The sequence below is a fragment of the Diospyros lotus genome, chromosome 1 (assembly GCF_014633365.1).
Source record: "Diospyros lotus cultivar Yz01 chromosome 1, ASM1463336v1, whole genome shotgun sequence".
NCBI lineage: Eukaryota > Viridiplantae > Streptophyta > Magnoliopsida > Ericales > Ebenaceae > Diospyros > Diospyros lotus.
The window spans coordinates 54,445,295-54,458,917 of NC_068338.1; the positions used below are offsets into that span (position 1 = coordinate 54,445,295).

The 13,623-nt window shown below is 36.3% G+C and overlaps 2 protein-coding genes across 2 annotated transcripts in view; one reads left to right on the forward strand and one right to left on the reverse strand.

Annotated features, from left to right (window-relative positions):
* Nucleotides 1-2,220: 2,220 nt before the first annotated feature.
* LOC127794524 (uncharacterized) lies at nt 2,221-3,532 on the reverse strand. The gene is made up of 3 exons (XM_052325693.1): nt 3,114-3,532; nt 2,775-3,023; nt 2,221-2,686 (listed from the first exon to the last, which is right to left on the reverse strand). The coding sequence occupies exons 1-3, from the start codon at nt 3,530-3,532 to the stop codon at nt 2,221-2,223; spliced, it is 1,134 nt and encodes a 377-aa protein (XP_052181653.1).
* Nucleotides 3,533-6,098: 2,566 nt separating this feature from the next.
* Nucleotides 6,099-13,623, forward strand: part of LOC127798942 (nuclear pore complex protein NUP1-like) — a 43,020-nt gene continuing 35,495 nt past the window's right edge. The window contains exon 1 of the mRNA XM_052332602.1: nt 6,099-6,442. Coding sequence (XP_052188562.1) covers nt 6,205-6,442 — 238 coding nt within the window. The 5' untranslated portion in view covers nt 6,099-6,204. The remainder of the gene's footprint in view (nt 6,443-13,623) is intronic.

Here is a 13,623-nt window from a genome sequence, read left to right on the forward strand (position 1 = left end):
TTTTTTTTTCGATTGATTTTTTTTTTTTTTTTTGTAGTTTCCCACTATTTGCCTCAAATAATAATGATTGTTAGGACAATACACTCTAATTTTTGAGCAAGTTTATTATCATAGCATTATTATCTTGATTTGTCCAATTATTAGTACCAATTGTGATCATGTGTTGGTTGGGTTGATGGTAGATGGACATCCTCACACAAAGTGAAAAATAATGGCGTTGTTGTGATATATATATTCTGGCTTACTCAAATAACATTAAAAGACATTATTTTAGTGCTAATGGAACATATTAATTTGAAGAAAAATCAAGAAAAATTAAAAAATTTCATTTTCGGGCTTGGTGGGCCACAAAGCCCGATAGCCGGGTTTCGTGGCCCACAAAACTCGATAGCCGGATTTCGTGACCCACAAAGCCCGATTTTTTTTTTGATTGAATTTTTTTTTTTTGTAGTTTCTCACTATTTGTCTCAAATAATAATGATTGTTAAGAAGATACACTTTAATTTTTGAGCAAGTTTATTATCATAGCATTATTATCTTGATTTGTCCAATTATTAGTACCAATTGTGATCATGTGTTAGTTGTGTTGATGGTAGATGGACATCCTCACACAAAGTGAAAAATAATGACGTTGTTGTGATATATATATTCTGGCTTACTCAAATAACATTAAAAGACATCATTTTAGTGCTAATGGAACATACTAATTTGAAGAAAAATCAAGAAAAATTAAAAAATTTCATTTTCGGGCTTGGTGGGCCACAAAGCCCGATGGCCGGGTTTCGTGGCCCACAAAGCCCGATTTTTTTTTCTATTGAAATTTTTTTTTTTTGTAGTTTCCCACTATTTGCCTCAAATAATAATGATTATTAAGAAGATACACTTTAATTTTTGAGCAAGTTTATTATCATAGCATTATTATCTTGATTTGTCCAATTATTAGTACTAATTGTAATCATGTGTTGGTTGTGTTGATGGTAGATGGACATCCTCACACAAAGTGAAAAATAATGACGTTGTTGTGATATATATATTCTGGCTTACTCAAATAACATTAAAAAATATCATTTTAGTGCTAATGGAATATACTAATTTGAAGAAAAATCAAGAAAAATTAAAAAAATTCATTTTCGGGATTGGTGTGGCCGGGTTTCGTGGGCTACAAAGCCCGATAGCCGGGTTTTGTGGCCCACAAAACCCGATGGCCAGGTTTCGTGGCCCACAAAGCTCGATTTTTTTTTCGATTGAATTTTTTTTTTTTGGGTAGTTTTCCACTATTTGCCTCAAATAATAATGATTGTTAAGAAGATACACTCTAATTTTTGAGCAAGTTTATTATCATAGCATTATTATCTTGATTTGTCCAATTATTAGTACCAATTGTGATCATGTGTTGGTTGTGTTGATGGTAGATGGACATCCTCACACAAAGTGAAAAATAATGACGTTGTTGTGATATATACATTCTGGCTTACTCAAATAACATTAAAAGACATCATTTTAGTGCTAATGGAACATACTAATTTGAAAAAAAATCAAGAAAAATTAAAAAATTTCATTTTCGGGCTTGGTGGGCCACAAAGCCCGATGGCCGGGTTTCGTGGGCTACAAAGCCCGATGGCCGGGTTTTGTGGCCCACAAAACCCGATGGCCGATTTTTTTTGTTTAAATTGAATTTTTTTTTTGAAGATTCCCAGTAGTAGTCTCAAATAATAGTGATTGTTAAGAAATTACACTCTAATTTTTTAGTATTTTCAATGCATCATCTTGGTCTAATGTTGTTAGTAATTCATATATCAAAAAATTTTAGCAAAGTGTCCCTTGTTTCTAGGCCATTGAAACTGCATTATATACTCAGTTCTCTACTCAACAATATACTACAACACAAGCTGTCAATCATTAATTATGAGTTTAGATGAAGGAAACTGAAAGATTACGAATATGAATAAATCTCAATTTCAAATATTAATGTAAAAAATAATATTCATTACTGAACTCCCAACAAAAAGAGATTTGATTGATGTTGTCATCCTTTTTGTATCGTGCCAGTGATTTTTGACCATTGCTGAAACACAAAAGATATATGGTCAGAAAAAATTCCATTAACACTTTGCGAGTAAAAAACATGTTTTTTTTTTTTCACAAACGATCTAACAACAATTGATAACATATGTGATAACATTTGTGATAACATTATATCATACCTGAATGAGTTAATGCCTATTGATTGTTTTCTTCATTGATAATATTATCATCACCTGGAATTGACAACTGTATAGGGCACCGACGACGAGTGTGTCCAGTCTTTTTACAAATGTTGCATTTCCGGCTTGCCCTTGCAGAGGCCCTAGCAGCGCCCCTGGATTCTGGAGTAGTGGTTGTGCTCGACTCTCCAATGGAGGAAGTCCATTCATTAGGGCAACCAAGACTATTGTGTCCTAGTTTACCGCATTTTCCACATTTTTTTCTTCGACAAGCTTCCCCCATGGAAGGAATCCGACCATTTCTCGGTCTACCCGGTTGTCTTCTTTGCACAGGTGGGAGTATAACCATCTGTCTGACGTACGCTAGAAGAATCCAAGCAGCCTTGTTAGGGAGAGGATTGATGGGAGGTGCATATGCACGTCTGACCCAATCTACGGTGTAATATGAATGGCAAAGCATATGGTAGTGCACCCTCATGAAACTGTCGCATAAGGCAAAGAAACACATAGTGTTAACATATCACACTAAATTACGAACATAAGACGCAAATAAAAGTCAAACCATGATACCTGCTAACAGCAATTGCATGAAGACATGGCATTTGATCAATGTCCCACTTGCGACAACTACATGTACTCGCAACAATGTCAACTATCACATCGCCTTCCTTTGCATGTTGCACGAGGTATTTGTTCCCTTGTATTACAGGAACTACACGACATCCTCGGTCTAATGTTTTGGCATGCGCCAAATTGACATGTGCCACTGCAGCGGAGGTTACAATGGTTTTGAGTCTGGCAGCTGCAGCACGCCTATCACTAAACCATTTATGAAGCATATGTCTCAAAAATTCATGTGCACTTGTTATAGGCAACCGACGTGTTTTCATCATGCATTTATTGAGAGACTCGACAATGTTAGTGGTCATCATGGAATATCTTTTTCTTGGACAATATGCTCGTGACCACTTTTTCGGTCTTGCTTCCATCAATGTCAGATGAGTCTGAGGATGCATCGATTGTATTTCTGCCAAGTATGTATCACACTCTATTGTGGTGTAGCTGTATGCTGCAAGGTAGAATGCAGTCATCACATCTTTTCGTTGTCTATAACGTTTCTTCAAGTTTTGCTTAAGGTGGAAGAAACAAAAGACATGTGGGACAAAAGGGAAGACACGACTCATCGCATTCGCAATGCTTTGGTGACGATTAGAAACAATGACTAAATCTTCTCGCACTCCGATAGCCTTTCTCAATTTCGTCAAAAACCATATCCATGATCTGTCAGACTCACCATCTCCAAATCCAAAAGCAATGAGATAAATCATTTCCTCCCCATCTTTGCAAGTGGCAACGAATATCACCCATTTGTGTTCACCTTTCAAATGTGTGGCATCAACGGCAACAACCGATCTTATGTAAGACTAGAAACCATGAAGGCAAGCTCCGAGTGCAAAAAATGAATATAAAAAACAATTATTTTCATCTGTCTCTATTGCCGTGATACTGCCAGGATTTGTTTATTTTAACATGTGAAAATATGAGGGTAGTTGCTGATATGATTCATCCGCATTACCATAAGTAAGTATCTTTGCATGTTGTAAAGACCTCCAAGCTTTAGTGTACATAATCTGCACACAATGTTGCTCCAACAACTCCCCCATTAGCATTCTAGGTGTATATTCACTACTCGTCACTCTTTCAGAGAACAAACTTCCGATGACAATAGCCTTCACACTTCGAAAATGTGAATCGTAGACATCCGGAGTACATGTGTGACTCGGCATAAATTTCACCACATGCCAAAACGAACAACCAGGTCTGCATCTTGCACAAAGCATAAATTTGCAGTTCACATCCTTGCAACCAGCCTCAAATCGAATTGTGCACGAACGTCTGACTCGATAGTCCATCTTCATATCAACACAATATTGTCCAAATGCCAAAATTAGTTCATGTTTACTTCTAAAGAGTGCACTCATGTGTAAAAGATCACCCTGGTATGGAATTGATACTTCGGGTCTTGTTTCCTCAATTGCATAATTTTCTACACCAGAAACGATCCAGTTTCTTTGTAAATGGTTGTCCTCAAATTGTGAACCTGAAAATCTTACTTCTGGGTACTCCGGACTCACTTCTCTTTCATCACCACCACTATCACTATTATCACCATCGCTATCGTCACTATTATCATCAGTTTTATTATCACAATCATCATTCGTGTCTGGAGCGTCATCTGACAAACCGTCTATACCATATGTACCAAAATCATCATTTTGTAGTGGACCATGTGCGGATGTAAATGGAACGGCACCTGAATCTTGATTAGCACCACTACGTAGGTTACAAACTCCAACATCTTTACAAATCATATCAACATACGTCACTTTATATTTTCTATCATCGCACATAATAAATCTGATACCGTAGTCGTCTTTGATAGGGAACTTGGTAGCTGGAAGTTCGCTTGAGTGTTCCGTTACAAAATGAATGGTGATGTCGTACCTTGTTTTATCAATTCCTGTCACCGTGTACATAATCTCAACCAATTGAGTAAAAGTCGTATTTTTGTAGATTCCCGCACACATCCTATTACCCCCAATATACTTATTATCATTCCATTCCCCGTTCCACACGATAACCAACTGCACTAAATCCATTGCTGTAAAATTGAAAGGAAGAAAAAATTAGTCTCACCATTACCATGGATGTAATGGATCCACACATACCCAAATCGGGTTAATTTCCTCATTAAACCAAGTCATAACTATAAGTAAGTAAGTTTATTTGCTTTTTGAGATTTGTATTTTATTTTCTTTTTCTAAAGAGTTGATTTGTACAATTAAACATGATTTTTGACTTATAAACCAACAACCAAGTCATGATAATTTTTCATATATAGTTTAAGAAAAATATTTAAAAATTTTATGAAAAATATTGGAGGATTTTAACATAACGCATTTAGGCACAAATGCTTAAGAAGTGAAATTTTGTTAAATAATATGATAAAATTAAATATATTATATTAAATTATATTATTTTACACTCATATATAATATTAAATTATTTAACAAAATATTCATATTATTTTAAAAAATATATATATAATCGTGTTTGTGGGCTACAAAAATCATAATCGGGTTTAGTGGGGAAACAAAGCCCGATCGGGTTTTGTTCCCCCACTAAGACCTATCGGGTTTTGTTCCCCCACTAAGCCCGATCAATTGTTATCGCCCACAAAACTCGTTAACGATGTGCAGTTTTGATTTTTTTTTCCACCCAAATTAGTGCAGATTTGGAATGATATCTATCAAAATATGTTCTGCCAACAACTACAATCATTCTACACAACCTTAATAAGCAATGTGAACACAAAAATTATTTTACAAAAATTAAATAAATACAAATCGAATAAATACCTTGAGATTGAGTTTGGAGAGAAAGAAACTTGTTGAATTGGACTTCAGTGAGGTCGTTGTAATTGATAAAGAAGATTGAATGACCCAACAAGCAAAAAGATTGAATGTATGAAGAATGACTAAGTTTGGATAGTTTGACAATGGAAAGATAGAGAGTAACGTAAATTTTTGAAGAAGAGAGAGAAAAAAGGTTATATGAAATAGATAAGGGTATTTTGGTAAATGAGACTAAGAACAGTAGGGTTTTCTATTTTAAAATTTCATTAAGGGTATTTTTGATATCTTACATAAAAGTGGATATAGAGTGTAATTAGTTTGTTTGAATAATTAAAAATATTTTTTTTATATTTTTTTCTATAAAAAGTATAAAAACGATTTTATACATTTGACTTTGGTAAAATATGAATTCAGCCATTTATTTTATTTTGCGGGAGTCATTTTTCTCACATTTTCTCATTCTCACGTCACGTGCCTCTCTGTTTATACCTAAAAACCCTATTCCCTCTCTCTTCCCTTTCTGCACCCTTCACCGTCTCTCCTTACAAATTCATTCCAGTTCGTGAGCTCTAGAGCTTCCATCCATGGCGTCGGCGACGTCTGGCGAAGGAGCCTCCCAGGGCGGCGGCGGAAAGTTTTGGAAGAGGCCATTTTATAGGCAGCGAGCGACCCCTTACGATCGGCCGCCGACCGCCCTCCGAAACCCGAACAAGGAAGGCTGGTTAACGAAGCTTGTGGACCCGGCCTCCAAACTCATCTCTGCCAGCGGTCGCATCTTCTTCTCATCCGTCTTCCCCAAGCGCCTCCCTCCTCCCTCTCCAGGTTCATTTCATACTCCATACAAATATTATGCGTTCTTTGCTTGCTTTTCTTTGAAAATTACTCTTTTTTTTTTTTTTATGTGTTCCCGAATTTTCATTGGGTTCGGAACTATATGTTGAAGAACTGCAAAGACATGATTTTTTCCCCCTAAAAATCAATTAGGAAGTTTGGTGTCGGGATCATTCTCGATGGTGCTTTTGCTTTTGGTTTTTGTTTCTGTTGCAATTGTTTTCTTTGGTTTGTGCCTATTGTATCTATTGGTTTGCAATTGTTTCTGTCGAGTGACGCTGATTCAACCTTAGGGCGTTGGGCTCCTTTGGTTGGAAGGTTGTGTTGTTGTTATGTTATTACTATTGTTATTGTTATTGTTATTAATATTTTCTGATAATAATTCGAATGTTATGTTATGAACTGAGATGATGTTCCATTATTTAAGTTAATATGCAGATGACATTATAGATCAAAAGGGGAATTCAATGGCTGAAAAAGTGCTTCTGTTATATTTTGATGTCAGTCCTTCTAATTTTTTGATGAGCATAGTTATTTTCCTCAAATTGGATGTTGCTTGGGGTTGGGTTGACATATTTGGAATTTTCTGTTAGATGATTGATTCTTGATCCAGTGTTTCTTAATTGGGAAGTATATTGTGGGAGCACCTGCATTTTCCTCCGTGCCCATCTGTTTTGTTTTATCCAAATACTCTAGTTTTATTGTTTTTTTTTGCTACCCATCTTCTATGTTTCTGAAGTTGAAACTGTTTATGCGTGTACTGGCATTGAAGATCCACTAAAGGTTTTATGTAATGGTTACGGCTGGTGACAATGGTGATGGTGCTGTTTTGGGGTCTAATAGACATAGCTTAATGGTGTCAGAAGCTGAGTGCATAATTTTTTTTTTTCTTATTCACCAACTCCTAAAATATTACTGAGAGGCATGTTTATTTTTTGAGAATCACAGCTGTTGGGTTTGGGAATTATTTTTGGAGAAGCTCATTCAATTTACAACATGTAATTTAATATATATGTATATATTTATTGTAAAATTGCTATTGGGTTGATTGTTACTTTTTCATTCAATAGTTAATGATATCATGTGTCATAAATGAGGATATAAGACTTAAAAAAAAAGAAAAAAACAAAGGAAAATAAGACAAACAATCAACACCAAATTGACAAATCGTCATCATCATCATCAATTGCACTTTATCTTAACCAAGTTAGTGTTAGTAGCATGATGTTTATAATGTTAATTGACTTCTAAAAGTCACATTGACATTGCAAATTTGCAAAAGAACAATGTGGCAACATTTTATGCTAGATGCCCTTCTTGACACAACCCTCTAGCAATAGAATGATGAGATAAAGTTCCAACACCATCTTCATACGGAAAAGTTTCATGATATGGAATGAAGATTATTGGCATGGTTGTGTTCCATCATATAGTTGATATTGTGAAATCAGCTTGTACAATGTTGGATGATGAGCTTGGGTGTTAAAGTTTAAAAAGGGAAGATAAGGTGGTTGGTGATAAGATAAGACTTCAAGATTTAAAAGATGAGGCAGCCTAGAAGATAAGATAAGGCTCCAAAATTCAAGGGAAAGATGTAGCTTGAAAGCATAAGATAATTCCAGCATTTCAAAAATTAGTTACTGTTATCTAAATTTGAATTTATTCATGTTTTCTAGGACCAACTTATTTTATGGTATTAGAGCCAAGTCCTGGTAACCTAGATCTTAAGGTCTAGGCTATTTGAAAATCATGGTTGAAACTCTACTGAACCCAACGATAACTGAAGCCTCAGCCACTAGTTCTCCTAACTCTCATTCTTAGCCCAATTTTTCTACAAACCCTATTGACAACCATCTTTTATAGATTACTCAACATAAATTAAATGAGAGTAATTTCAGAGAATGGTTTCAATCTGTATTGCTTGCGATCAAGGGGGAGGGAAAAGATGGATACTTGATGTCACGACTCGAGGGCCTTTTTGAAATTTTTGAATGTATTGGCATTAGCCAACTGAATTAGTTAAATGTTGATTGTCAAATGTACCCCTTTGTAATGCTCTAACTGCAGGGAAAAGCCTATATAAGGCTGAGTTGTTTGAGGATGGGAATTCATGTGAAGTAATAACATAATTCAATCCCTCCCATTTCCTTTCCCTCTCAATTATCTCTCCCAAATTCTTTCTAACTCTCCCTCCAAAACTAACTCTTTTCTCTCTTTCTCTCAATCCTTCTACTTCTCTGTTAATTCAAGTCTTATCCGAGAGACTTGACACTTGACAGGAGCTATTCCTACCCCACTAAACATAGCAACAAATTATGGCATCTGGGAAGTAGAAAATTCAATTATTATGGCATGGCTTATCAACTCAATGGAGCCAAGGATAGGTAGAACCTATCTCTTCTACCTGCAAAAGAGATTTGTGATACAGTCCAAGAAATGTACTTAGATTTGGAGAATACCTCTCAATGCTTCGAAATTAGGTCAGCCATTCATACAACTAGACAAGGTAACCTTAATGTTACAGAATACTATAACATTTTGACTGAGTTATGGCATGAAATGGATTTATTCTACAATATTAGTTGGGAGTGCCCAGCTAATAGCACAAAATACACTAAAATGTTAGAAAAGGATCGTGTTTTTGTTTTCTCTATGGTCTTAACTTGGATTTGGATGAAGTTCGTGGAAGATTATTAGTTACTAAACCCTTACCTACACTCAGAGAGGTGTTTGCTGAGGTAAGGAGAGAGGAAAGCAGGCAGAAGATGATGCTCACCCAATAGACATACTCAATCTTAGGCCCTCAAACTTTTGCTCTTGCTACTGTAAAAAAGGAGGATACTTTGTCAAGAAATTAAGGGAAGGACAAGCAGTGGTGTGACTACTGTAACAAACCCTACCACATAAGGGAAACATGCTGGAAGATTAATGGCAAACCAACAAACTAGAAGCCACAAAATAAGAGAGAAATGACTAGATCAACCTATGCTACAAAAGTCTCTTTTGAACCTAGGAACAACACAAATGTAAACCTAATAGCAGAGTAGGTTCAAGACTTATATAGGCTTCTAAATCAAACCAAAGGTACAAACCCCTCAAGTCCTCCTACTCCTAAGCTAATAGCTTCAATAGCTCTACAAGGTATTCTTCAGTACTCACTAATGTCACAAAAGCTTCCTAAACATGTTTGGATAGTGGATATTGGTGCATCAGATCACATGTCAAGTTTGGCTAATTCTATAATGGGCTATACACTTTGTAGCACAACTATTAATAATTCTATGGCTAATGGTACAACCTCTCCAGCTTTCGGGTTTGAAACAGTGTGTTCTTCAAAACTAAAGTTGAAATATGTTCTACATGTACTTGGATTGCAATGTAATTTATTGTCAATTAGTAAACTTACCAGAGACATGAATTGTAGTCTAACTTTTTTTCCCATCCTACTGTATATTTCAAGACCAGTCTTCAGGGATGATGATTGGCAGTGCTAAGGCAGGAGATGGCCTTTACTATATGTTAGAAGATATTTTAGAATTTCAAAGTTCTCCAACCAATAAAGCTATCCTTTCTGTAAATCCTTGTATCCTTGTGTCAGAAGATGTCTCTAATTTCTCATATCTAAAATCCTTGTATCTTCACATTTCATTAATAAAGAACAATCTTTTCAGCGTGAGCAGTGTACTCCTACAAAAAACCTAGTTGTCATTATTCTATACAGTTTTATAAACCATTTAAACCTTTTCACTTGATTCATAGTGATACTTGGGGTCCTGTTAACATCCCAATATCTCGGGTACCCATTGGTTTATAACCTTTATTGATGACCATACTAGAGTTTGCTAGGTCTATCTTATGAGAGAAAAATTAGAGACTAGCAGCACTTTCAAAAGGTTTCACAAACTTATTTTGAATGTGTTTCAAATTCCTATTCATGTTCTTTGAACTAATAATGGTCGAGAATATTTTTCTCATGATTTCACTCAATATCTCTCTGAACGTATATTTCATCAAAGTTCATGTCCATACACCCCTTAACAAAATGGGGTGGTTGAGAGAAAAAATAGACACCTTGAGGTGGCCTGAGTCATGATGTTCACTACCTATGTTCCTCATTTCTATTGGGGGAAAGCTGTTCTTATTGCCTCTTACCTCATCAATCGTCTTCCCTCTAAAGTTCTGCAATTTAGAATTCCTCTTAACACTCTTCACGATATGTTTCCCCATGTCTATCTCCTTACTTCTTTTTCCCCCAAGGTTTTTAATTGCACTATGTATGTTCACAGCAATAATCCCTTCAGGACCAAATTTGAACCAAAGGCACTTAAATGTATTTTTGTTAGTGTTAACCGAGATCTCACCCTTTAAGGATCACTCAAAAAAACGCTCAAATGAAGTCTCTCCCTGACTCGCAAACAACCAGTAATCAGAAAACAAAACAAGAACCAATCAAGAACACAAGAATTTACCCTGGTTCGGTCTTAAAGAAGACCTACATCCAGCTTGGCTTTCGCCCCCACTAATCCACTATCTTGAACGATAATACAAGATTACAAAGCACTCAAACTCAACTCTCACCTAGCCCAAAATACCTGAAAGCTATATAGAGTTGATACAAGAAAGATATTCACTCTTCTTCATTGCTCAATCTTACCCCAAGACATATCAATAAACCCGAGAAAGAAAAGTCACACCAAAAGCCTTCTCCTCCGCCTCTATATATAAGAAACTAATAGGAGAAAAGGCCCCTGACTGACTGCCCAAAACTGGCAATTACAACTAACTTGGTCAGCCCTAGAAAATTAAAAAAATCCTTCTAGAAATACAACAGAAACATTACATGAAAATATCCCTACTATTACAAACTGTAATCTAGAACAAATGCTTTAACAAATTCTCCACCCATTTGACTTGATTAGATTTATCCAGAATCCAGCAATCTTCAGTTTCCTGCAAGACCCAGCTGAATAATCTTCAAACAATGATGAAGCTTGGCTGCTGGAACTGGCTTTGTAAACATATCTGCTGCATTATTTTCACCTGCCACTTTGGATAAGAAAACAGATTTATTTTCAATCAATTCTCTTATAAAATGAAATCTAACATCTATGTGCTTTGTCCTTTCATGGTGAGCCTGATTTTTAGATAAATGTATGGCACTTTGACTATCACATAACAAGGTTGCTTTAACATCTACACTTAGGAGTTCACTAACTAAACCCTTAAGCCATATAGCCTCTTTAAAAGCTTCTGAGAGGGCTATATATTCTGTCTCGGTTGTAGACAAAGCTACAACATGTTGGAGACTTGATTTTCAACTAATTGTAGAGTTCCATAATCTAAATATCCAACCAGTTGTGGACCTCCTTTTGTTTATATCAGCAGCATAATCTGCATCTGAATAGCCTAGGATACTAGGTTGAACTCCTATCTTAGCACCACCATATGTTAGGACATGATTTAGGATTCCAATTAGATATTTAAGCATCCATTTCACTGCATTCCAGTGAATTTTCCCTGGATTTGCCATAAACCGGCTCACAACACTCATAGGATGAGCTAAATCTGGCTGAGTACATACCATACTATACATTAGGCTTCCTACCGCACTAGAGTATGGGATATGACTCATTTCCTTCCTATCTCCTTCACTTTTAGGGGACTAGTCTGAAGACAATTTAAAATGGGGTGCAAAAGGCACACCAACTGCCTTTGCATTTGACATTTTAAACTTAGATAGCACCTTAGCTAAATAGGACTTTTGAGATAGGTATATCTTCCTATGTTGAGTGTCTCTAGAAATTTCTATTCCTAGAATTTTCTTAGCTTCACCTAACTCTTTCATTTCAAATTCAGCTTTTAATCTTTTCTTTAGAAGCTGGATTTCTTGATGGGATTGACTTGCAATGAGCATGTCATCCACATATAAAAGCAAATACACTGAAATGTTAGGGGAAATATGCTTATAATACACACAACTATCATAGGAACTTCTCAAATACCCTTGGCTAATCATAACCATATCAAACTTACGGTACCATTGCCTTGGGGACTGCTTAAGTCCATATAAGGATTTCTTAAGCAAACATACCTTCTCCACCTCTCCTTTAGCTTCAAAGCCCTTTGGTTGATCCATTAGAATCTTCTTTTCTAAGTCCCCATGGAGGAAAGCAGTGGTAACATCCATCTGCTCTAAATTTAGATTTAAGTGGGCTGTTATGGCTAAAAGGACCCTTATAGATGTATGCCTCACAACATGAGAGAAAACTTCATTAAAATCAACGCCTTGAACTTGAGTAAACCCCCTAGCAACCAGCCTAGCCTTATACCTAGGCTTAGGGTTAATTCCTACCCCTTCCTTTATTTTAAACAGCCACTTGCAGCCTACTATGCGTTGCCCCTTTGGTTTTTCAACCAATTCCCAAGTTTGATTTTTATTCAAAGACTCTATTTCAGACTTCATGGCTTCTTGCCATTTTCCAGCATCCTTAGAAGCCATTGCCTCTTCATAAGTGAGAGGTTCTTCCCCTCCTATTTCGGTTGCACTGGTAAATGCATAAGCTACCAGATCAGAATAACCGAATCTTTTGGGAGGTTTTCGGACCCTAGGTTGCCTATCCCTAGCAACACTGTATCTGTCCAAATTTGGTTTATCACCTAACTGTCTTCCTCATCTTCATCATGATGTGAAGGTTCTGGGGCTTGATCAATAGCCTGATCATTATCAAGGTTATTTTCTTGAGACTCATATGCAGATTCAGATGGTTCTGGGGTATCTTCTGGGCTTACACCTGGGATTTCAACTTGGACAGCTCCTTTACCCTTTTTTAGACTATGCTGAGTTTTCAGGTTGCTAAACTTAATGGTAGAAGACTCATCAAATGTCACATCCCTTGTGACTATAGTCCTAGGACCATCTAATTCTAGATTCTAGAGCTTATAACCCTTAACTCCTGAGGGATAGCCTATAAATAAGCATTTCTTGGCTCTAGGCTCTAGCTTCCCTTGTTTTATATGTGCGTATGCTAAACATCTGAACACTTTTAGGTGAGATAAGCTAGGTTTGTGACCTGTCCACCTTTCATATGGTGTTTGGAAGTTAATGGCTGCAGAGGGAGATCTATTAATGATATGGGCTGCTGTAGACACAGCCTCCCCCCAAAATGCTTTTG

What these genes read in the sequence shown, in the direction of transcription:
- LOC127794524 (XM_052325693.1), bottom strand. Translation starts at nt 3,532, where the DNA reads ATGATTTATCTCATTGCTTTTGGATTTGGAGATGGTGAGTCTGACAGA. An exon ending in ATGACCACTAACATTGTCGA is followed by an intron (nt 3,024 to 3,113) that starts GTCTCTCAATAA and finishes TAAATGGTTTAG; the next exon opens with TGATAGGCGTGCTGCAGCTG. An exon ending in CATGCAATTGCTGTTAGCAG is followed by an intron (nt 2,687 to 2,774) that starts GTATCATGGTTT and finishes CTTATGCGACAG; the next exon opens with TTTCATGAGGGTGCACTACC.